The sequence below is a fragment of the Podarcis melisellensis genome (genome assembly GCF_964234715.1).
Source record: "Podarcis melisellensis genome assembly, chromosome: 8".
Classification (NCBI taxonomy): domain Eukaryota; kingdom Metazoa; phylum Chordata; class Lepidosauria; order Squamata; family Lacertidae; genus Podarcis; species Podarcis melisellensis.
Window position 1 is genome coordinate 45,333,765 of NC_138540.1, and position 25,224 is coordinate 45,358,988.

The following is a 25,224-nucleotide window of genomic DNA, read 5'->3' on the forward strand; positions in this document are numbered from 1 at the left end:
ACCTTGTGCCTCCAGCTGTTTTTGAACTACAATTCCCATCATCCCTGACCACTGGTCTTGCTAGCTAGGGATGATGGGAGTTGTAGGCCAAAAACATCTGGAGGCACAAGGTTGGGAAACACTGATCTAGAGGACCATAGATTCCCTGTCTCCCTTTTAAAACAAGTGAGCTGCACTCTTCTGGCCACACCAGCAGCTGCTTTTCTGAAGTACTCTGCAGAGGAGCCCCTGCATGAGAAGCCCAATGGCGTACGTGGAAGTAAGTGAACATTATGCAGCTGCCTTATGGTGGGCCTGGTTGTGGGTTCTCTTCAGGCCTGGTATCAGTATGGTGGCATCCCTGGGCAGCAGCCACAGCCCAGTAGGGCTCTAACTGGGATGAGCCCTGAGCGTGACTTAGCTTTCTCTGGTTTGGGGCTCAAGGTCTCTGAAGCTCAAAATAGGAGGGCTCAGCCCTGAAAGGAAACTGCAGCTGTGGCTGTCTGCACAAAAGAATGAAGTGGTTTTCAAGAGGTCAGAGGGCCTAGATTTAAATCTTTCAAAAATATGTTATTCAACACTTGCACGTGTGTAGAACAGAGAACAGCTTTGCTCACTGTGGAGGTGCAGGAAATGCCTTGTGAGCAGGGTGTGTGTGACTGTATCGCAGAACATTGTCACACAATGCTTAGCTGGAGGTGCAACCTATTAAAAGGAGCACCCAATAGGTTTTAGAGTCCTGATTGGAACCCAGTGCCATTATAGTTCCTAAACTGTGTGCTGGCAATGGAGATTGATCCATTAGAGCAAATGACCCACCAAACTGAGTTTGACCTCCGTGAGCCCCTGCCTGCCTGCCTGCCTGCCTGCCTTCCTACCTGCAATCAGTCCAGGGAGTGGCACTGTCTTGGCAGCTTCTTCCTTCTCCGTCTCAGTCAAGGAGGGCAAGTCAAAGTTTTACAGGCTGCCGTCTCCATTCATTTAAAATCCAAAGTATGTAAAACAGATACTAAAGTCCTTTATTAGTGCAGTGGCTTTGGTGATGTTTATGGAAAACCCTGGTGCATAAGCGTAGTGCATTTTTCGAAAAGATGAGTGGGAGGCTGGCAGGGCAGTGGCTTTCTCACCTTTATATTGTTTTCAGGAATGCACAAGAGGAAAAGTTTTGGTGCCTGAATATGCCATGGACTGCTTTTGTGGGAGTGACCTCCCACTGTCTCCATGTGTACCTCTAAAACAGCTGTGTACCAGGGGGACCTGGAAAGAAGAAGTCTCCCTAGATGCAATTTTCCAGCTGATTTTTTTTAAAATCCCTTTCACTGAAAGGGGTGGTGCAGCTGCTGAAAGCAGGGTGCTAAGTAAGTGCTTGGCACTGGCTGTGCCAAAGATTACATCAGCAGCCATTACCGTCTTGCCTTATGGCTGCTGGTTACTGTTCCTGCTAGCGTGGGATCTGCTGTGCTCCAGGCAATCCCTCCCAAAGCCCAAGATGCACTTCCCCATTCTGCTTGCGGAATGGGAGTGATGGGAGGCTTGCGCAACAGCCAGCTCCTCCATTGAGGCAGGCTTGGGTGAGGATGCCCCCTCTATAGGAAGAATTGGTCCATTTTATGGACCCACCCAGTGGCAGTGGCGCAGCTGCATTTAACAGTAGGCCAGTGGGACTACCAAGACAGGAACTGTTTCCCAAGACAAGTCCCCTATTGCCACTGAGGCAGCGTGGGGAGGGAGAGCCAGCTTGACCACCATTTATCTCTGGGAACTCAACCTACAAAACTTCCATCAGAGAGTGATGGAAAGGTCTGCTCCACCCACAAACCGTGACTGGATGCTAGTCTGACTCTGCAGCGGGAGTTGCGACTGGAAATGCTCCACGTCTGTCATGCTGATCTTGCTGCACATGGAGACGTCCAAGCTCTTCAGTTGCTGGCACTCCTGCCCAATGGCCTTCAATGTCCTGCAAGGGAGAGTTCACCAGTTGTTGATGGTCTCTGCCTCTCTTTCAGTCCCTCCCAGCCAACCAGGCCTCGAAGGAGCTTTCAAAGGCCTGCCTCTGGCTTGCCTTTACCTCTCCTCTCCACCCGCCAGTGATCTTTGCACTCTGCAGCACTACTCACCTGGGAGTCAGCTGGTTGCAACCAGAAAGGATGAGATGCTGAAGTCGGTGCAGGGAGCCAGCTGCTTCCATGAAACCTTTGTCGGTAAGGTTTGTGCAGTGACTTAGCGTGAGGTGCTCCAAGCTCCGGCAGTTTTGAGCGATGGCTGTGAGGCTGGTGTCTGTGATGTTGGTCACAAGGCTGAGGGACAGGCGCTGCAGCTCGGGAAAGTCGATGACCTGAGGAGGAATAACAGAACAAGGACAGGAAGTTGGGTGGCCCTGCCTGGGCACTGTGATGAAAGGTGCCCAAAAGAGCATCCTTGCCAATGGCTGTAAAAGCTTTTGCTCTGCCATTGGCCATGCCCAAAACCATTCAGGGTGGAGCTCCACACCAAGAAAGTGAACATGTGGACTCCAGTGTGTAGCAACTGAGGAAGAGAACTTCTTTCAGAGCCATTCTGGGGGCTGAACAAGATGCTTAGAAAGATAGCGAGTTGCAGGCTTCTTGGAGTGTACCGCTTCAAAGTGCAGTTGCAGATGGGACCACATGTGTACAAATGCTCTCCCAGGTCAAAGCCTCTCTATGTGTAGAAAACAACCACATCAGAAAGATGGCAACTGCTTGGAACCGTTCTCCCTGACACGCTAGCTTTTAATGGGCAGGGAGTTTTGGGTAGCTTGGTCAGGTCTCATATAAGAGAAGGAAGTAGGAGCTTGGACTTTAAAGCTCTCCCTCCAACCAAACTGATTACATACCTGTGACGTTCCTTGCATTCCTTTTTGGATTTTCTGCAGAATGTGACCTGTTGCCAACCCGTTTAATCCTCCCACTTTTTAAATGCCTTGACAAGCTTCTCTCCATCTGTGTATCGAACCACTTCCTCTTCCTCCGTGACCCACTTTTCTAAACCCTCTTCTCTAAAGCTTCTCATTCTCTCCATGGTTGTGTGGCCGGTCCCTCTACTCACTGACGTCTCACTACCCACACATTCTGCTCTTGCTTGTCTAATGTCAGTCTACCTGGAAGCATTATATCCCTCCCATGGCCTGTACTGTTGGTGCTCCATAGATGTTTAATTTGAACAGGTGCCACTGAAAGGGCAGGGCACACAGCTCAGTAGTACTAGGGCATCTGTTTTGCATTCCAAAGGTCCCAGATGCAATCATTGACAATCTTATGTCAGATAAGAAAGACTCTCGAGATGGGAAAGACTCATGCCTGAAATCTTGGAGAGCTGCTGCCAGTCAGTGTGGACCAGGGATGGGAACCTGTGGCCCTCCAAATGGTGTGCTGGCTGGAGCCAATGGGAGTTCATAGCCCAAGAACATCTGAAGAACCACAAGTTCCCCACCCCACACTGACCAAGAGGGACAAATAGTCTGACTCTGAGTAAGGCGGCTTTTGACGTTCTTATGGTGGTACTCCTGCTACCCTGAAGCCAAGGCTGTAGATGGTTTCTTTTGCAAGAACACTCTGGTTCATAGGAATTTGTCTATGGCTGGATCATGTGTCCCATCTAGCAAAGCACCTACTCTCCCACTAAGCAATGGTCTCCCCATAGCTGTCTGTATTTGCAAGCTGCCGTGTCCAAACCTTAGCTATGCTTGCATCTGTGAGTTTCGTGCAGGCTGTCAGGTCAAGCTCCTGAAGACGAGTCAGGGCATTCAAGGAGGCTTTGTGCTTCTGCTGAGCATCCTGCTTGCCGAGGTCAATAAGAATCTGGGTGTCCTGCTCCAAATCCTGTGGAGGTGGTTGGAAAAATCCCATGTTGCCAAAGTTCCTGCTGAACTTTGGGCCAGCATCCTTCTGTCAAGGCAACAGAACGAGGGATTAAAAGGAAGCTGGGACCATCTTGAGACTCTCTGTTTCCTATCTGGGTGACACAGGTGAGGACCAATGCTGTGGATTTGAGTAAACTAAGCTGCAACAGACGGTACACAGTAAAGACTAAGGCTGTGGTGTGAAAGTAGCTCCTAACCCCTGTTTAAACAGCCTCCCAAGGCTCATGCAGCCTGTAGTTTCTTGTGTGCTGTACTTCACAATAAGCAGCAGGGGGCCACGAGACAACAGGAACCAAAGAGCCAACTAATCCCAGCGTTCTGCTTACGATAATTCACCAAGGAGGCTCACAAGCTTGATATGATCTGAAGGTCATTTCCTGTTTGTCTAAGAATAAAAGGCAAACTACTTTCAAACCTGGGGGAATCCATTTCTCCTGTCCTAGTTAATAGCCCTTGTAGTGTGGCTGGTTGGGAGGAAGGCAGAAAGGCCAACACCACTTAGAAATGCTAACGAATAATAAGTGGTATATAAATGCCTTAAATAAAAATAAACAAACTATAAGTAGAGGCAGAGCCATGTAATTCTAGTTTTGCTTGCAAAGCTCTACAACGGCAACAATGAGACTAAGGAGGAGAAGGCTGACAAACCTGAACTGAAGGCTGAGAGCAGATTGAGTTTGTGGGGGGGGGGCAGTGTCCCATTTGCCCTGATGAACCAGCCTCCACTGAATCCTTGACAGATAAACTCACCCCACCCCAATGCAATCTATCATTGTGGGCATCCCTGGAAATAGTTTCACTGAACACTGTATCTTTTGCATTCTGTGAAATGCTTCCTTCTCTTTGCCTTGAATTGCCCCCGAGACAGCAAAGCACAAGGGAAGAACTACCTGGCCACTGGGAGGTTATATCCCCTGCTCTGCAGAAACAGGATCCTGGCCATCTGGAAGATCAGTCTGGCCCCACCCATTGGCCAGAGAAGTGGCAGCAGCAGGAATCTCTATCTGCCCTCCCTGCCAGAAAGAACACTCTGCTTCAGTTGCCGCAGGACCATAACAAATATTCAAAATGAATAATAGATCACAGACTTTTGATTAATCTTGGGTGAGTGAGTGTTACTTATCACCTCTGCAAAACCAGACACTGAGTACCCACTGGCCGCCTAACTAGCCAGCATGCCAGAATCGCTGTTCTTAGGATTAAACCAAAATAGTGTCAATACTAGGAACAGCTGAGTACTACAACTTAGAAAACTGATAAACAGCCACCGGTACTTTCCACATCTGAACTGGGCAAAGTTTTCCACGCTGGTTCTGAGAAAGCAGGTACCTTTTCCTTTGGAAGGCTCCTGCCGTGATGACAGGAAGATAAAACTGCGGTTGTTTCTAGTCGCTGCAAGCTGTGCAGTTCAGCACGGGGCAGGGTATGTAGACTGCAGCATCTGGACTGTGGCAAAGGATGCACCTTGGAAAGGAGCAACTTCTGGACAAGCTACCAGTCTCTTCTCTGAAGCCCTGTTCACCACAGACAATGTGCTCCCCTATTCAAGGACAGAAGGTTGCCCCTGCCAGTATGTCAAACCTCAGCTATCTCTTTATTAGTCCAGTAAAGACAAGAGAGTTACAAGTTGGGCTCCTGGCCTCCAGACAGGCAGAAAGAAGCAGATTTGACCAGTTTCCCTGCCCTTCTCTCAGCTAAAAGAACAAATTAAGCACTGGATTAAGAGGAAACAGCTTCTTATTATGGGCCTCTTTGGGGGGGAAAAGGGAGGGAAACAACATCAACAATAATCAGAGTATCAAAGATACTGTCATTACACAATATTTCTCCTTTCCCCCACTCCCAGCTCACATAACTAGAAAAATGTCTACTCAAACCTCTCTGGCATGTTCACGCTCCTCTCTGGGCTCCTCAACCCCCAGCAGGCCCCAATCCGTCAGCTCCTTGCACCAAGCCAAACGCAGGACTCTCAAGAGCAAGAGGTGTGAAGCGATTGCTTGGATGCTTCTGTTAGTGATGGACACACAGGAAGAGAGATCCAAAACCCGAAGGCTCTTTAGGCTTTCAGCCAGTGAAAGGACCAAGTTGTCCTGCAGAAGAGGGGGGGAAATGTTTAGTTGAAGGCTGCATGCACACCACACGTTTAAAGCACATCCCCACTTCCAGCCAGGAATTCTGGGAACTAGTTTACCCCTCACAGAGGCTCCATCTGCACTATACTCTTAAAGCAGTATCATACCACTTTAAACAGTCATGGCTTTCCCCAAAGAATCCTGGGAACTGTAGTTTGTTAAAGGTATTGAGAGGAGACCCTCATTCCCATCCCAGAGTTCCCCGGAAGAGGAATTGATTGTGAAACCACCGAGAATTGAGCATCATCTGGTAAAAGGCTGCTAAATAACAAACAAACACCTTAGAACTTACCCGTAGTAAAGAGCAGAAGGCAATGTTCAGCGAGACCAGTTTGGGCTGTCCCTTCATAGTCCCAAATGCTCTCACCAGCTCACTGCACCTCATGAGGCTGCATTCAGAAACATCCAGGCTTTGGAGCTGCTTCAGGTGTGAAATGCCCTGGAAGCCAGCATCGGTGACACGTGGCAACTTTCCCAGACACAGGTGCTGAAGGGACAGGAGCCGGGAGGTGATGACAAGGACAGCCCGATCAGACAGCTCAGAGCAGCCACTCAGGTCCAGCACGGTCAGGTGGGGCTGGTGCTGACATAGGATGCTCACAGCCTCATTGGTTAGATCCCGGCAGGCCTGCAGCACCATCTCCTGCAGGCAAAGGTTCTCTACCTGCACCAGGGACTTCATAGCCTGGCTCGAGATACTGGTGCCACTCAAGTTCAAGGCCTTCACGGTGCTGGCTCGCTCCCGGACAAAGTGCAGGAGGTTGCGGAAAGACAGCAAAGCCGAGGAGTTGTAGTTACTAGAGCCGTAGTAAGTGTCCACCTCAAAGGTAATGTGGCAACGGGCGAGGGAGAGCTTGGCCAGGGATGGACAGCAGCTGGCCAAGCGGTTGAAGGTGAGGTCAGACAAGTATCGCACACCGGACAGGTTCAGCTCCTGCAGGTTGATCAATGTTTCTTGGGCTTGCAGGAAGGTCTCCTCTTTGGAGAGCAGGGTCCCGGACATGAAAAGGCTGTTGCAGCCGCTCAGATCCAAGGCTGTGAGGCGGGGGCAAGCAAGAAGGAGCTCACTGAAGTTGGCCTCCGTAAGGCTGCTCCCGTGCAGGCACAAGCTGCGCAGGTGAGGCCCCAGGAAGCTGGCAACGGACTTGATGATGTCCCGGGAAGTGGTGGAACCGTCCAAGTTGGTCATCCTGACGTTGCACACGTGCCTTCGGGACAGATTCTGGATTGTCCGGAGCGAGGCAGAGGTAGCCGGGATGTTATAAAATATGCTTTCCTGGAATTTGAGAGGGACTACATGGTGAGGAGTTTTTAGATATGGACCAAGAGACACGGCTTCAGTTTTTTTTCAGTTAGCAAAAGAAGTACCCTGGGATGGCCACAGCTGCTCTTTTTTGGCCTAATCTACTTTGCAGGACTATTGTGAGGTTAAAAAAACCCCAACATTCACTGCCCTGAGCTCCTTAGAGTAAGGGTCAGAGGAAAGAAAGTATGACAAATCTCTCTCAATCTATTTTTGTTTGTGTTCTTTTGTTGTAGCAGCTCCTGGTGTTGTGTATATTGCTCTTGAGGGGACTTGTGGATGGATGAGCCTGCCTTTGAGGAAGGACCATGGCTTAGTGGCAGAGCACCTGCTTGGCATATAGAAGGTCCCAATGTCCTAAGAACATAAGAAGAGCCCTGCTGGATTAGACCTGTGGTCCATCTGGTCCAGCATCCTGTTCTTACAGAGGCCAATCAGATTCCTCTGGGAAGTCTGAAAGCAGAACCTGAGCACAACAGCATCCTCCCCGGCGTGTATTATTTGTTTACCCTACTCCTTTCCGTGCAATTCTCTACTTCCTAACTACAAAATCTACTGCCATTGTTTTTTTAAAAGTGGATCAGTTACAGTACAGTGACAGAATGCTTGAATCCACTTTAATGACGCAAACCTAAATTTCCGGTATTGTGCTTGAATCCTTCCCGCAAAATACTGACAGTCTGGAGGTGACCTGTGGCTTAGCATTATGTCTGAAATGGGGCTATGACTCTCCCGCAGGGCAGCCCTGTAAGAACAGAGGAAGTATGGGTAAGACACCAAAGCAAGAAGCTGTTACCTGGCGTAAGGTGTCCTGGGCTGCGAAATACCATGTTTGATTCACTAGAGAGGCTTCTTTCCTATCTGCGATGGGCAGGAAGCTCAGGATATAAGTGATAATCTGCAAGGAAGAAAGAGAAAAGCCTTGACAATGAGTGCAAACTTGTTTTTCAGCAAAAGGGCATGCCAATTTTAAAAAGGCAATTTAAATTGCAAGGAATAAGACATGCCAATTTTAATCAAGATTCCCATGTGTTTTTGTGGACATGAGAGGATACTAATACAACTACTGAAACGGTTAAGATGGGTTTGCAGCCTTTGGCCTCCCCAGGACCTTAATCAAAAATATCTGGCCATCCAGCTCATATCCTTTCTGTGCAACAAAATTATATCTGATTAGAGAGAAGAAATGGGGATGTAATTGTGAAATTAATGGAGGAAGATCTGGCAAATTACTGGGCGGAACAAAAACAGTTCTACAATATGTGGGAAGAAATTATCTGTGCTGTTTGGCTGATAGAATCATAGAGTTGGAAGGGATCCCAAGGGTCATCTAGTCCAATCCTCTGCAGTGTAGGAATCTCAGCTAAAACATCCATGACAGATGGCCATCCAACCTCCAAGGAAGGAGAGTCCACAACCTCCTGGGAGAGGCTGTTACATTGTCAAACAGCTCATACTGTCCGAAAGTTCTTCCTGGTGTTTAGTCAGAATCTCCTTTCTTGTAACTTCAGTATGAGTCCGACCCTCCAGAGTAGGAGAAAACAAGCTTACTCCTTCTTCCAATATGCAAGATAAATGAGCAGTGTTTTTACCACAGAAAAGGAAGCATTACATCATTTCATTGGCTTAAGGAATATGGGAAGTCTGTGATAAACTGAGTTGAGGAAGAGGTTGGAAGAGAGGTAAAGTTGGTAGGTAAAGTGAAATTTTATATATCACTTGGGAAGACGGGTGAACTAATGTCAGTGGAAGAAGCAAAGATCACCAGTGTCAAAGCAAGGATTCTTCAACATCAACTTTGTTGGACTGGTCATGTTGTTCGGATGCCTGATTATCGTCTTCCAAAGCAACTACTCTATTCTCAACTTAAGAATGGAAAGTGGAATGCCAGTGGACAACAAAAGAGGTTTAAAGACGCTCTCAAGCTAAATCTTAAAAAATGAAGTATAAGCACTGATAATTGGGAAACACTGGCCTGCGAGTGCTCCAATTTGAGAATAGCCTTTAGCAAAGCCGACATGTACTTTGAAGATGCAAAAGGGAGAAATGAGCTAAGAGGAAGGCACGTTTGGCAAATCCTCACCGTGATCAACTCCCCCCCTAAACCTATTTCCCCACTGTGGAAGGACATGTGGATCCAGAATTGGCCTCCACAGTCACTTAGAGACACTCTGTTAAGGGCTACAAGTGATCGCCAAAGAAGAAGGGAGGTAGGGCAGGTATTCATCATGAAAGAGCAGACTCTTTTGCCTGCTTGGGTGAAGGAAGTATTCTGCAAGTGGCAATGTCTGCTTTTTCAGTTCAACTCGTCTATAAAAACCCAGGCATTACTGACCCTTGTCAAGGTCGCATATTATAAGGCTATTAAAGCAGTCAATGATTGACTTGGAGTTGATCGTACAAAATTGAAACAGGAAAACTTGTAATTGCCATACCTGAAGAAGGCATTTTGACTGGATGCATTGGGCTTTTTGAGCCTATAAATTCTCTTTTATGTACCAGTGAGAAGCCAACATATATTTTGCCCTTCTCTGGATGTTGCTGTGGTTGCCCTCCTTTTCTTTTTAGAAAAGATTTTTCAGACCAGGGAGTAAAATCTCTTTAATGAGGTGGAAATTGAAAAATCAATTGCTGACTTCCTTCCATCAGAAATTGATTTATGGAAGGAAGATAAAAAGATTGGAATGAATGAGAAAAAAATCAAAGTTCCAGGTAGAGATAATAGAAAGTAAAACTAAACTGCTATCTAAAATGTATAACCAGCTATTAGATTGGGACACCAAGGACGAAGAGGTTAAAGAGGTTATGGTAAAATGGGCAATAGACATTGGATATAATTTGGATTTTGAAAAATGGACGAAGTTGTGGACTAAAGGAATGAAATTTACAGCCTGTACTGCCCTCAGAGAAAATATGGAAAAGATGATGTATCGTTGGTACATCACCCCTGTGAAATTGCAAAAAAATGTATAAGACTGGCGACAAAAGGTGTTGGAAGTGTAAATCTAAAGAGGGAAGCTTCTACCACATGTGGTGGAAATGTGAAGAAGTTAAAAAAAATTGGGATTCCATCTACAACGAACTAAAGAAAATACTTAAATACACCTTTGTCAAAAAGCCCGAAGCCTTCCTTCTGGGAATGATCGGAGAGGAGATTAAGAAAGAAGATTATATAATGTTTCAATATGCAACTGTAGCTGCCAGGATTCTGTTAGCACAAAATTGGAAAACCCCAAATACCCCGACCGTTAAAGATTGGCAAATTAAATTATCTGAGTATACGGATCTGGCAAAAATGATGCAGAACATTAGACAGCAAAAAGGTACAAGGTTTATTGACAATTGGTCTAAATTCATAACATATATGGAAACAAATTCTAGAGATATAAAAATCACAGTAGGTTTAATATAACCCTTGTGATGTGTTTACGTTAAAAAATGAAAAACTGCAGAATGGATTTAATATTCACATAACCCAAAACCGAGATGGAGGGAAGTCAAATGTTATTTATTGTTAATTAATGTTTGTTTTTTGGTTGGTTTAGGTGTTTTGTTTTGGTTGATGTTTTCTTTTCTTTTCTTTTTTTGGTATGTGTTGGCTATTTTTCTTTTTCTTTCTTTGCTGTTGTTTGGTTATAGAAAATGAATAAAAAGAAGTTAAAAAAGAAAAGAAAAATCAATTTCTGAGACATGGTGGTTTCTCTGATAAACAGAGATGTTAAAGCAGCCAAAATATTCTGTGTTTTTATCAATCTGTCTTTTTGTCTCTTGTTCATGCCCCTCTTCTCCCTCCTACCACAAGATTTGTTTGGACCCAAAATGATTCCTAGGTGGAAACAACAACAAACTGAAAAACCACCCAAGCTATAATCTGTGTTTTAAAAACCTGTTCCACCTTGAAACTGTGTTGTTGGTATGGTTTTGTCTACAGAGATTATGTTTTTTAAACAATTGTAATTGCCCTCTAGACAGCATTTAAAAAACAAAACTTTATTATGAAGTTAAAATAATAGTCCAGTAAAAAATGTAAAATAAAGTAAAATAACAAAAAAGAATAAAAAGAAAAACTGTACCTAAGAACCCCTGTGTTCATAGCCGTAATAATATAAAATAATGTACATTCTCAAAAGGCCACACAATATATTAAATGTTAAAACAAAAACTGACCTGATGTAAAGATAATACAAAATGAAAGTTATGGATAATAAATAAAACCGTATTTCATTTGGACTTGCCTTCCCCTAACCGACTTGTCATATAAATACCAATTGGCCACCAAATGGAGGTGAAATCAATAGGCTTAGTTGCGTCCTGAAATACCCTTAATCTATGAGCTAATTTTTCAGAAATAAAGGTAAATATTACTTTACTATACCAAATATTTAATGAAAAATGTGAGGATTCCTTCCAGCCCTAGGATATGGTCAAATGAGAAGTTACAAACAGAAAAAATACAAGTAGTTCCCATATTAAGTCCGTATTCAACTCATCAGAAATTGATAAAAGACACCATTTGGGGTCTTTACATATTATTTGAGCTATTTTCTTCATCATCTCTTTCTATCCCCTTTAGAGTGACTTCCACCATTCAAAATTTTTACCACACTGGAAAAGTGAACTCCCACTGAAGTCAGTTTTTAAAGGAAACCATACAAGCCAGCCCTTCAAACATCATCATTGTGTTTTGTTATAAGAAAAACTGCTCCTTTTCCCTTATGGGGTACCCAAGAGTCCATATAGAGTCCTTATGTAGGTTCTCTATTGGTAGGAGAAAATAACAGAGGCCAACCAGAGAATATTGAGAAGCAAAGCAGCTAGTAAGCATGATCTTTATTAAACGGTTGCAACAAGGTGCTCACCCTCAATGCAGGAGGGAGGAGGAACCCAGAACAATGGTGTGCAAGCCCTGTAGCTCAAGACCACCCCCCTCAATACATCGTACATACATCACAGAAGGGGCAGCCTATCACAGAAGGGGCGGTCTACAGCAGAATCCTGTCTGGCAGGAAACCTCTTAATGGGTTTACCTGGATAGCCTGGCCATTATTTTGTGATGATACTGTAAATACTTAATTCCTGAGTCCAGGTCACAGTCTCACCCTATTCATACACAAATGTGCCCTTAAAGCAGGATTTGTGAGTACAGAGACAATGGGGAGGCTTTTCCCATTTCCATCCAAACTGCAGAGGAATATTTGAGGTCACTGAAAGAGACAAAATGGCTTTAGGACTGTTTTCCTGTACTGTTTCAGACATGTGGTTTATATATTTATGTATGTGTTTGCCTGGTACATTTATGAACATTTATTTTATATCTCAGACCTTATAATTCTCGTAACAGTTTCATGGAGCATTTGACAATATGGAAGGAACCCTTGAATGCATGCCGTGACATGTTTGCCAAACATTTAAAGGAAAAAAATTCTCATAAATTTCTCACATTCATTTCTACTTGAGCACAGCTAATTCTGTAGTAGAATCTGGGGAAGCTGGTCATGTTTTATTGGATGAGTTTTGGTTACTAAGACCTCAGGCTGTGGACATGGCGTTGGGAGACATACAGCAGCTGCTGGTTGGCTGGTTCCTTGCCCATTGTGGCTAATAACATCTAGTGATGAATTGCTTTTTACAAGAAAGGGCAGCCCCAGTCGCCTTGAAATAAGTGACTGTGAGGATATTCCTGCAAAAGTCATCCTTGGGTCCTCAGGGCTGCAGTAACTATAAGCCAGTCCCTAATAAGGACCTCCTTCTTGGGCAAGGTACCCAATACTCAAATACCGCATTTTTTGCTCTATAACACGCACCCGACCATAACACGCACATAGTTTTTAGAGGAGGAAAACAAGAAAAAAAATATTCTAAACGAAACAGTGGATGTATGATTTTTGTGGTTCATGCTGTGGCCACAGACATGTGATCTGACGGTGAGTTTCGGGTAGCCCAATGCAAAAATCCTGAGGATCCACGTGGATCCATGCTTTGTAACCACGTTTATGCACCACTGCAGCCCCAGGCAACAGTGGCTGCGTGATTTTTTTGGTGCAAGCTGTAGCCATGGACATGCTATGTGATCTGATGGTGAATTTGGGGTGACCCAGTGCAAAAATCCTGAGGATCCATGTGGATCTGTGCTTTGCTCCTTTAAAGCAAGCAGGCTCTCTGTCCCTCTCTCCTCCCCACTCAGCGGCTCTTCTCCCGCTTTGCTGTTTCAAAGCGAGCCACGGAGGAGGGAAGGAAGGGGAACCATGAATCCTCTGCTCACGACTGCAGCAGATCCCCCTGCCATCCGTAGGCATTCGCTCCATAATACGCACAGACATTTCCCCTTACTTTCTAGGAGGAAAAAAGTGAGTGTTATGGTGCAAAAAATACGGTAGGTGGTGAGTATTCAACACCAGGTATCCTTGAGATTGCTGATATAGACCTCTTTTAATCTTGTTCCAGAACTGGCACAGAAATACACCTTTTTGTGCTTCTAGCAGAATAGTATTACTACCCCTCTGGAATTTATCCCAGAAATGGCTCCTTGATATTGAGAGCTATATCTACATACAATCTGTATCTTCTTGTCCAGGCTTTTCCAAATGAGTTCACATGCAGGAGGGAGTGCGGATAAGAAATAAGTGACTTTCACAAATGCATGAACTTGTCCTAAGTTAGGTTTCCTGTCCCTTACTCTTAGAGTCTATCCCTCTCTCTACTGATCCGACAACCTTTTCCCTGATCTAAGTTCAGTTCACTACAATTTATTTCCTTAAAACCTAGGTTCCCTACAAAACTGACTCTGGCAATCATTCGCCTCCCCTTTCCAACCACACTGATTTAATAGGCATTTAATAAGTTTAGGTACTAGTTTTTCACTGTGAATACCAACTGCTGGAGCACGTCTAATTTGCATAGGTGATAAGGGCTTCTGCTTTTTACTATTGCTGGCAAACCCAGTCTACTAAAAGTGTGTACAGTACATTGAATTTGAGAAGGGGTGTGTGTTAAAACAGTCAGTCTTTCTTGCAGACACACCTATGAATAAAGGACTGGGGGGTGGGGGTGGGGTGTATTCCCTATCATGCACTTCCACAACCATAATCTATCTGTAGGAAATACTGGAGCATCAAGCCCCATCCAAAGCTTTGCTTGCACACATTGTGTTATTAATATATGATGTCTCCATGCTAAGTAAATTATTTTCTTGCCACTACAAATGAAGTGGGATTTGTACCCCAAAATAACCATGGGGCGACCCTAGGCCATAGATCTCCTGTGATAGATATGAAAAGGAGCATCATAGTTGAGAGTACTGTACTGCAATTTGTGGCCCAGGCAGAATACTAGTATCCCAGAGGTAATAGTCTCCAAGTGGCAGGGATGTATGACTCAGGATGGTTCAAATCTTACTTTGGGGTAATTTTGGTTCCTTATTCAGGCTGCTTCTCACGCACACAGAACCACATTATTTGAATACTGTTCAAGTGGAAAATTCAGGGGGGAAACAAATTCTTTCGTTTTTCAGCACCCTTCACAGCACTGAGTGGCTGGTATTTGTGACCATCCGGAAACCACTTCCCTGGAACAGCTTTTCTACGTTAATTAAAAATCAGTCAATCATGTGGTATCTTTTAAAGCTTCTGAACCAAGGTTTACAACAGATAAGCTGCGGGCTAGGTACCTGAAGAGCAACAAGAACAACATGCAGAAGATGCCAGATTAAAGACCAGGCATCATCAGAGAGGGCTGGGAAAGATCCGCCTGTGCTCCTAGGGAACTATTGTACTGCCAGTCTGTGCAGACAATACTGAGCTACATGGAGAGCAGTTCTCTGACTCGGCGTAAAGCAGCCTCCCAGATTACTAATAAATAAAACCGCAGGGCAAAGGGGAAGCTATTAAAGAGGCAAGTATTCCATATGACAAATGAGAGGGCGTGTGTGAAGCAGAGTACCAGGCAGGAGGAAAACAATTATGCGCCGACACGTGTTTGTAGACATGTCTGCGCGCACCAACGCGTGTTGAGTTAAGACTTGTGCCCCCCTCCAATCCCCTTGCAAAGCTGGTGCGATCATTAGTAGCAGCCTCTTTTCTTCCCCTGCTCCTTACCTCCATAGGCAGCTCGCATGCCTCCATAGCTCCCCAGAGCTCGACCTTGCGGGAAAAGCAGAAAACAAAAGTACAGTACAGTAAAGCCGGGAGGTCAACGGCCAGGCCACGCCCCCATTCCTTCTCTCAGCCCCGCCCCTTTCCCCTCCTCAGCTTCCTCGTCTCTCCATGACGACGGGGCGTTGCTTTTCGGGAGTTGTAGTCCTCCAAGGATAGACGTTAGTTGTCCGCGTCTGGCCCGAGCGATGACGTAGTGATTCCTGTGCCGGAAGTCTTGCTGTGCTGACTTGGTGGGTTTTCTGCCTGCCTGTCGTTGGGACTCGCCGTAGAGCCACCATGGCGGTGAGTGAAGGGGCCCGAGCGTGGAGAGCTTTCGAGCGTGTGGGGTGGGGATTATTGTGTGCGGGGACCAAGCCTGGCACGGATCGGGGTCGGAAGAAGGTTGTGGGTTCTCTCTGGCTAAATCATACTTAGAGGAGATCCGTTGGAATCAATGGAGTTGACTCCATTTATGTCAGCTGGTGTATGTCATGTGCGACGTATTCGGATGCAGCCCTCGATATTTTTCAGGATCAGCTTTCATCTCTGCATATTTCTCCCTTTTCTGTGCAGTTTTATTTTATTTTTATTTTTTTAACGTGGTGCCGTCTATGTGGCACTTCACAAAGAACTGGCGTGACAGGCCAGCCCCCAAATTTGCATGCAATTTTAAAAGACACATGGAAACAAGCGAAGACGGGGTGGGGGGGGAATAGAGGTATAAGTAGAAAGAGGAAGAATATGTGATTACTCCTGTTATATGTACAGTATTTTAATGGGCTTAAGGTTGTAACTGGGCAGCAAGATGTAGTAAATAATGCAGCTGAGAAACCGTTTGGAATTGTTGGAACCTAGACTACTTAAGGTAAATACTCTCTCCCACTTTAATATTACAGTTCTGTAATTGTAATAATTGCATATTCTTCGTCTGTTTACCCCGTCTCCATTTCGGAACACTGCCACTTCAGTTTTAGTTTTTTTGCTGGTTCTACTCTCCTCTGCAATTCAGAAGTCTAGAGTGTTGGGTTTGGGTAGGAGTCACCTGGATTCAAATATCACAGCCTTGAACTATTTCACAACCTTGTTGTGCAAGAGAGCAAATAACTCACCCAGGCTCTTGTGAAAGATCAGAAAATAAGGGTAATTCTTTTTTTATTATTCAATCCCTCTATCATTTGATTCAATCCCTATTTTTCATTTTTTTCAGCCAAAGGGAAAGGTGGGAACCAAAGGTAAAAAGCAGATATTTGAAGAAAACAAGGATACCCTCAAGTTCTATCTGCGGATCATCTTGGGAGCTAATGTAAGTGTGTGATGCTCTGTGTGTATAGATTCTATACAGTGGACAAGGCCAGCCTGGATATTTTGGGCAGAAAGTATTTGCAGTTCTAAAAAACAAACAACCTTTAGTTCTGAATAGCTTACCTGCTAGGTGTCTTTCCCTCCCTTTTTACTTTGTGCAAGGCCCAAAGGAGTAAGAACTGATACCTCACATGCTGCAAGCTGTCAGATACCACTTCTAAGACTAAAATGTCAGCGTGGGAGAGATAGGGGAACAGATATTATATGGGTGAGCACTGGATTTGGACTACTGCCCATCCCTGCCCTACGTAACATGGAGTTCAAGGGCCTGCATAGCTGCTGGAAAGCCAGTCTCCTTTTCTTTTTGATTGACAGTTCAGTTTCTTCATGGAAAGAATTATCAGCCTTCCCCTGCCCCCCCCAATCCTTCTAGTCTGAGTGTGAGCCATTTGATAGTGAAGCTTGCATGTGGCAGATCCTGCCTACCTGGGGTGCTTGAGACTAGGTGATGGTTGGAGGCAATGTGATTTAGTGATAATCAGGGCCAGAACCTAGGAAATTCAGAATTCAAATCCCTGAACTGAGCCAAGCAACATGTTCAGCATGCACCTTTTTATTACTGCAAAAAGCAGTCAGAGGGCAGGGGATGTGCATGGTCAGAACTGTGGGGCAATGGGGTTTAACTATTCTGTCGTAGGCTCCAGTCCAAACAAACCAGCCTCCTGTCACTGCCTCTCTGCCCCCCACCTTACCCTGTGCCCTGAAGCTGCTGTTTGCCATGGGAGGGAAGCTGTTGATGATTTGATTTGCTGCATTTCTGTGCTGCTTTTCATTCAGATGAATCTCAAAGTGCCTTATAAACAATAAATAACAACATAATAGAACATGGGTAGGCAAACTAAGGCCCGGGGGCTGGATCAGGCCCAATCACCTTCTAAATCTGGCCTGTGGATGGTCCAGGAATCAGCGTGTTTTTACATGAGTAGAATGTGTGCTTTTATTTAAAATGCATCTCTGGGTTATTTGTGGAGCATAGGAATTCGTTCAATTTCCCCTCAAAAAATATAGTCCGCCCCCCACACAAAGTCTGAGGGACAGTGGACTGGCCCCCTGCTGAAAAAGTTTGCTGACCCCTGTAATAGAACATCACAAATACAGCATAAATCATATTAATTAGCAAATCATTAATAAAATAATTACCACCTGTAAAACACTATTAACCAAACAGAAATAAAAAGTAAGATAAATGTCATGATTGCAGCAAAAGTCATGTTATATGATTAACAAATCAATATGGCATTTAGAATCTATAAAACAATATTAACAACATTAACAAAATAGCAACTAAAAAATAATAAGCTAGGCATTGTTAACTTCATATACACATACTGCACACCCCATGACTCGTAATCTTTCACTCTATTCAGTTCATTAAAATACACATGTTGTTGGTGCCAATAGGAGATCTCCTGCCAGGGCAAAGGACAGCATTGGAAGGGTGGCTTGTGGTGGGACTATGGCACAAAGGTAAATAATAAAAGCAAAGCAGAAACCAAAAGCTTGTTTATGCCACAGTCCCAATCCTGCAGCTGCTGTTTACATTATTGTTTTCAAAATGCACATTATATCCAAACCATTTGTTTTTAACACACAGTCAATCACTGGGCTGATCAGAGGGGAGGTTGGAGATGATGCTTTGCCCATCTCAAAGGGTTGGTTTGTTTTTTATTGGAATAACCAGGGAGAGGAAGGTGGAATGGATATACTCTGTCCTGAGCCCTTTCAGACCCTATCTTAACTATTCTGTTCTTCTAAAGTAGCTACTCCATAGGCCTTTGCTCGTCATTCTTTCTAAAAAAAACAAAAACAACCCTTAGCTATCAATAGCAACAAGACAGCCTGTGTCCATATTTGTCTGGGAGGGAAGGAACTTAGTATGAAGCTGTCACTTCATAAACTGCTGTGCCTGAAGATGGAATGGTGGGTTTGGGTTTCACCAGTGCGGCTTCATTCAGATTTAGATCAGACTAGTGGAACCTGCAATAAAACTTTGTAGTGTGGAGTGTTCCCAGTTCATTCCCCCTCCTTTCCCACTCCCCCACCCCAGTTTTCCCCTCCCTGTCCCAAACAGTCAGAAAGTATTCCATAGCTCACACAGCACTCATTGGGCTGTTCTGTGGGTTTCTCTTCCACCCCAGCTTTTTTTCTAATGGTTTTTTGTTTGCTTCTGAAAAAGTTGGGGTTCCCCCTAGTCTGTTGCCTCCTCTCTCTTATGTGTCCACAGTGTTGTTTGGGCTGCAATGGTACTCACCTCCAGAACTTATTTATACTACATTAATGTTTTTGATGCAAGAAGATTCAAAACTATCCTTTGTGTCTTCCCTTTTATGTGATTTCTGACTTTTGCTTCCCTTAATTTCAGGCAATTTATGGAATTGTTAACTTTGTGGTCTTCTATGCAACAGCCACTGCCTGGAGTTGGGTGAGTCCAAAATGTCTGGAGGGAACTACGTTGGGGAAGGTGGTATATTCTGATAGCATAAATTGTCATCTCTTGAGGGAAGTGCAATCCAAAACCATGTTGTCTCCCAGCCCCTTCATTTATCCCTGAAAATAATGGAATTTATACCAATTAGTAAAAATACTGTATCACCATATGAAGCCATATACTGAGTTAGAAGATTGAGCCCATCTAGCTCAGTATTGTGTTAGCAGCACTTATGCGACCTCTCTGAGGTACAAGCCTGGTCAGTGTGTATTGAGGTCTTCGGGTGCCCAGATGACAAGACCCTCCTCTCAGCCTTGCTGGTGTGGTCCAAAGGAAAGCAGAGCAATGCATTTGGTGTCAGCTTGGCTGCAGGAGTTGCCAGAAGGAGGCCTACAAGGCACCATCCAACCATCTTAGGGACGTCATTCTGGATTTGTGTAGTGTTTACTCCTTAGCCTTTTCTTCTCCCAAAGATACCCCACAAGGCAGCAGAAATTTAGGATCAGTTTTCCTTCACTTAGATGGACTACCTTCCCAGGTTGACGAGCCCCATCTGCCCCCTTCTTTCCCTCTACTACAGCATGTGCACAAACCACCTTCTTGACCGTAAAAAGCCATTTAAGCCAGTGACAATCACCACATCTTCTGACACTGATTCAAGTTAAGTGTGCATGTGTGAGGAGGCAGTGTGAGTGTGCATGTGTGAGGAGGCAGTGTGAGTGTGCATGTGTGAGGAGGCAGTGTGAGTGTGCATGTGTGAGGAGGCAGTGTGAGTGTGCATGTGTGAGGAGGCAGTTTGTCCAGAATCTTGTGCCATTCAGTTTTTTCACTTCCTCCATGCTGTGTATAATTTTATAAAGTTTTTATTATGTCCTCCTCTTCTCCTCACCCCACCCCACCATGGCCTTCATTCCTAAGTTGAGCAAAAGCTGGACAGATGCTATAGTTGAAAGAGTGCTACAATGTCCCTTTTGTCTCTACAGTTCTGTGATTCTGGACTCCCAATTCCCAGCAATCACACCAAGCATAGCCAGGGGTGTCAGAGATGATGAGAGTTGGAGCCCAATACCATCTGGGTAACTTTACCTTGCTGATTTTTGTCTTCTCCTTGTAGATTGCATTTGTGTTCAGTTTGATGATCTACGGGGCCAGTTACCGCTCCATGAGCTCCATGGCAAAGCCTTCTTTTGCGGATGACGGCAGCCTTGCGGATGGTGGAATTGACCTGAATATGGAGCAGGGGATGGCAGAGTGAGTGTCTACACTACACAAGTCCAGGTGAGCAGGATCTGCTGCCTGAGTGCATACACAGATCTCCTTCACCCCTGAGCAGGAATCATATAAAGGTACTGGTGTCTTTGGGGAGCCATTGGCTGCTTCTCAGAGCTTTGTTCTCCAGCTCCTTCACTGAGAAACTGCGGGGGGACGGGACCCTTCCTCCTTGTTGTATACCCAGTGGTTAAGAAGAATGAAGTTCCTAAGTCCTTCCTTCTCACTGTTCCCTAAAACACGTTGCCGTTCTCACTCCTTGTCCTTTCTGCTGTTTGTCATCCCAGTTGGTGCAAACAAATTACAAATAACTTTAGAAATCTGAATGGACTTGATGATTCCTATTATAGATTAAAAAGTATATGATGGTCATTGATTGTAACAATGAAGATTTGAATTTCCTCCAAGGAGCTAAGTTATGCGTTTGGAACTGGGATTTATGAGCTGTGGGATAATAGATTTATTCAGATTCAAAGTTCACATTTTCCTTGGCTGTTCTCAGAAAATATTATACCATATGCCTTGGTTGCCCCGGTACTTCCAGCATCAGTGGCATCGCTAGAGTCAACTGAGAAAGACAGCAAAGCAGAGTGGCCGCTTAAGGGATCTTGCTGTGTTTAGGGAGGTGAAGCCAAGAGGAGCAGCATTTTGCTCCCTAGTGAGCAATATGATTTTTGAATTGTTATCCCTATAGATTAGGTGAGTGAACCTTATGCGCCAGCATCAACTAGCAGTCATATTTCTTGTTGTTTTTAACCAGGCTATTTCTGGAACACACACACAGAGACCACCACCACTCCCATGCCATCCCTGCCTGGAGCCCCCTCTCCTTCAGTCTCCAGACTATGGCAGAGATGGTTTTCTGTAGCTCTTCCTGCTAGTGAAAGGTTTTGGGACCACAGGGCTAGGCAAGGCTTTTATGCTCTGAACTAGTAAACACCAGCTTCTTCTTGTTTATCCTCAGGCATCTGAAGGATGTGATCTTGCTTACAGCCATAATCCAAGTCCTCAGCTGTTTTTCCCTCTATGTGTGGTACTTCTGGCTCTTGGTGAGTCTTTCTAGCTCCATTGTTTGGTACATAATGAACCTCTTAACTTTCCTTTTCCACTGTGTCTGCAGATCCCAGCCGCTACCTGCCTGGATCAACCTTATACTCTTAGCTGTGTTCAAAACAATGTTTTATTCTTTTTTTTTGGAAAAGAATAATTGGGAGAGGACTGTAAAAGGTCATTTCTGCAAAGAGGTAGTCTGTAAATACCATGTCTGCTGTAGGAGGCAATAAAGCTCAGAATAGCAGTTTGCTGAGAATTTTTGGTGCAGGGGTCTGGTTCACCTGTGAGAGCAGCATGCTGGACTAGATGGGCCTTTGGCTAGATCCAACATCTTACGATGTTTGAATAAAAGTCATAGTTTTTCTCCAGATTCCAGGTGCAAGGAGAAATGTTGAATCAACTGCCCATCTAATGCTGTCCTATAGAGATTAAGGGGTAGCTTTGAGAAATGAGAATTAATATCAGGCTGCTCAATCTTGTTAAAGAAGTTCAGGCCTGGAAGTTCACGTTTATGGAAAAATTGGTTTATGAAATAAGAGTGAGAAGAAAAAACACGATGATAAATAACTTTTACTTTGTTTGGTCAGACTTCATTTTGCATGCAGTGACAAAGGAACATGGCTTCAGACCACCTATTATTTATAGTAACTAATAGAATACCACGCTGGCATGAAAATAGTTATTGGTGTGTGTATACTCAGGATAAGTGGTACTCAGGATATCACTCAAGAAATCACTCAGGATATCCCTCAAGTAATTAAGGAACAAAAGAAGAAAAGGCACACTAGCCTGGGAACTTCCTCTCTGCCCAGAACATTGGAGGCTATACACCACACCCCCTCAACAGTATTTATAGGAACTCAAACACTGAGATCCTGCTCTGTTCCAGTAACAAGAAGCCGAAAGCACCAGCCTGAAGATGACGAGTGAGACCTCGTCGAAACGTCGCCTAGACACCCCAACTTTTACACGGGAAGACACCCGAGGACACCAAAACCTGCATATATATATATATATATATATATATATATATATATATATATATATATATATATATATATATTGTAACTTGGGTTGCTGCATACCTGAAGGATCTGTAAAAAATTAAAATCTTTTCCTCTCTCTTTTTTTGCAGGCTCCGGGTCGAGCACTCTATCTCCTCTGGGTTAACATCCTGGGGCCTTGGCTCACTGCAGATTCTTCAGCCGCCAACCAGGAGCCCAACGAAAAGAAGCAGCGTCGGCAGGAACGCCGTCAGATGAAGCGTTTTTAGCTGTGCTCATGGAAATAGATATCATGCCACCTGTTGTCTCCATGTGGCTGCTTATCAGGGATGTGATTTCTTTTTAACCAATCAGAAATGTCAGGGGTTTCTTCTCTCTGCTGACCCTCCCCTTCTGTGACAGCAGTTCACTATAAGGCAGGGCTGTGGAATCTGTGTCTCCCCCCCAGTTGCTGCCAAACTCCATCTCCCCATATTCCTGACCATCGGCCATGCTCCCTGGGGTTGATGGGATTTGGAGTCTCACAGCACCTGGAGGGTCACAGGTTGTCCAGGTGCGCTATAAGGCTCAATTGTTTCAGGGGAAGTGTCGCCAGGCAGATACTTGGCCTTCATCTGCTTTGTGGCAAGTGGGGAGGGGACCTCTTGGATGTCGGAGGTGTGTAAATATCTTTATAAAGTGATGCTGTAATATGAATCTAAGGGTGGAGGCACTGCAGAGTTTTAAGAAATGGTTCATTAAAAAAACCCAAAAGGCTATAAGAGTCTATGAGAGTGCTTGTGGCTGAAGTTGATTTTATATCATCACAACTTGTACCTTTCACATTTGTTGGCCCATTTCTAAGTGGGCACAGTAAATAAAGCCAAAATACAAAACAAGCAATAAACTTCAACAGTCAAAACAATAATTAAAGCCAGAGTTCACAAAAGATCGCATGCCATTTAAGGCAAAGAGAATAAGAGGCTAGTTGAGGTGTTTGAAAGAAGTTCTCATTTAAATCCTGGTGTATTTTTATTTTTAAACTAGCAGGTAGGAACCTCTGGCCGAAAGGTGGTGTGTAAGTATTTCATATACAATTGTACACCTCCCTGTCCTCTATAACAGCAAAGCTGAATTGATGAGGTTAGATGGGCCTCCCTTTGCAGTGAATTTCAGAAACCTAGCACCACTACCCAAAAGACCCGGCACTGGCTTCTTGTGAATCTGACGTCCTTTGATGAAGGAGCTGGAAATCCCTTTTTCAAATATTTGTGAGTTGTGGATTTGTAGCACTCCAGGGACGCGGGTGGCGCTGTGGGTAAAACCTCAGCGCCTAGGACTTGCCAGTCGTATGGTCAGCTGTTCGAATCCCCGCGGCGGGGTGAGCTCCCGTCTTTCGGTCCCAGCTCCTGCCCACCTAGCAGTTCGAAAGCACCCCTAAGTGCAAGTAGATAAATAGGTACCGCTTTATAGAGAAAAGGTAAACGGCGTTTCTGTGTGCGGCACTGGTTCTGGCTCACCAGAGCAGCTTCGTCACGCTGGCCACGTGACCCGGAAGTGTCTCCGGACAGCGCTGGCCCCCAGCCTCTTAAGTGAGATGGGCGCACAACCCTAGAGTCGGACACAACTGGCCCGTACGGGTAGGGGTACCTTTACCTTAGCACTCCTGGAAATGTATTTATTCTTCGGCACAAGGCTATTAGAGCCTCCTTGGAAGCAGGGACAGGGGGGCAAGTTAAACTAATGGCAAGGACCAGCGGTATCTCCAAGCAAGGAAGAGAAAGGATGGTTGGAGGGAATACAGGGAACAAGACTGGGCCTGGGGTTGAAGCTGCTTCCTGCAGCGGGAGGGGACAGAGGGCCTGACAGCCTCCCCCTTAAAACAAACCAGCAACAACAGAAGGTGGAGGTGACCTCCTGCTGGTTCTCCACTTTGGCTTCATAGGAATGTCTTCAGGGGGCTTTGCTTAGGAAGAGGCACTTAGTATGCCTTACTGGTGGCATCTAGCCCCCAATTCAGGGCAGAGTGGTGAGGGGAGCTGTTTTGCAAGAGGACATGGGCAGGATGGGTGAAAGCCTCACAGAAGTAGCACCCCACCTTCCTACAGCAGAAATCTTAGCACATAGCCCTGCATCTGGAAGACAACAACTGGAAGCAACCATGCTAGGGCATGTGGACCCACTACCCCCAGCTCGCTGCTCCAGCCCCAGCTGACTGGAGTGTGAGGCCAAGTTGCTTGAGGGCATTGGAGACATCAGACGCTTCCTGCGCTCAGCCAAACTGCTGGACATTCCCCAAGGTGATCTCCATCAGCTGTCCTGCAGGAAGGATTTCAGGAGAGGCAGCAAAGACCACCTCATGGCCTGCTCTTACTGAACTTTTTCCATCCTCGCCCAAATAAGATCTATGATCAACTGCCCTGTGACAAATATCCTGGTGACTTTTTAATATTCCTTGTAAGCTGCCTTGGACAGATTTGTATCCCGAAGGGCAGGATGCAATTTAGATAGATAGATAGATAGATAGATAGATAGATAGATAGATAGATAGATGGATGGATGGATAGATAAGATGCTGAGAACAGGAGGGAGAAAAGCATTTAGGTGCACCATTACCCTGAAAATACGATCAGAAGGAACAGGAAGTAGAGATTTGGGGAGGGTGCATTCTCACATTATGGGGGTCTGCAGGAATTTTTCTGG

General features: G+C 45.1%; 2 protein-coding genes across 4 annotated transcripts; one reads left to right on the forward strand and one right to left on the reverse strand.

Moving 5' to 3' along the window:
- Positions 1 to 977: 977 nt before the first annotated feature.
- On the reverse strand, positions 978 to 15,507 carry LOC309376460 (uncharacterized protein). Of its 3 annotated transcripts, none has more exons than XM_081922825.1 (7): positions 15,388 to 15,507; positions 8,091 to 8,192; positions 6,284 to 7,267; positions 5,737 to 5,949; positions 3,672 to 3,818; positions 2,097 to 2,314; positions 978 to 1,936 (listed from the first exon to the last, which is right to left on the reverse strand). In XM_081922825.1, exons 1-7 carry the CDS (start codon positions 15,412 to 15,414, stop codon positions 1,762 to 1,764), a joined length of 1,866 nt encoding a protein of 621 aa, XP_081778951.1. In that variant the 5' UTR covers positions 15,415 to 15,507; the 3' UTR covers positions 978 to 1,761. The 3 variants fall into 3 exon arrangements, with proteins under 3 accessions (XP_081778951.1, XP_081778950.1, XP_081778949.1); XM_081922824.1 differs by having other exon boundaries at positions 3,672 to 3,881; XM_081922823.1 differs by having other exon boundaries at positions 3,672 to 3,884.
- Positions 15,508 to 15,592: 85 nt separating this feature from the next.
- On the forward strand, positions 15,593 to 23,303 carry TMEM208 (transmembrane protein 208). The gene is made up of 6 exons (XM_081922932.1): positions 15,593 to 15,729; positions 16,634 to 16,729; positions 19,151 to 19,210; positions 20,331 to 20,467; positions 21,450 to 21,534; positions 22,674 to 23,303. The coding sequence occupies exons 1-6, from the start codon at positions 15,724 to 15,726 to the stop codon at positions 22,809 to 22,811; spliced, it is 522 nt and encodes a 173-aa protein (XP_081779058.1). The 5' UTR covers positions 15,593 to 15,723; the 3' UTR covers positions 22,812 to 23,303.
- The last annotated feature ends 1,921 nt before the right edge of the window (positions 23,304 to 25,224 follow it).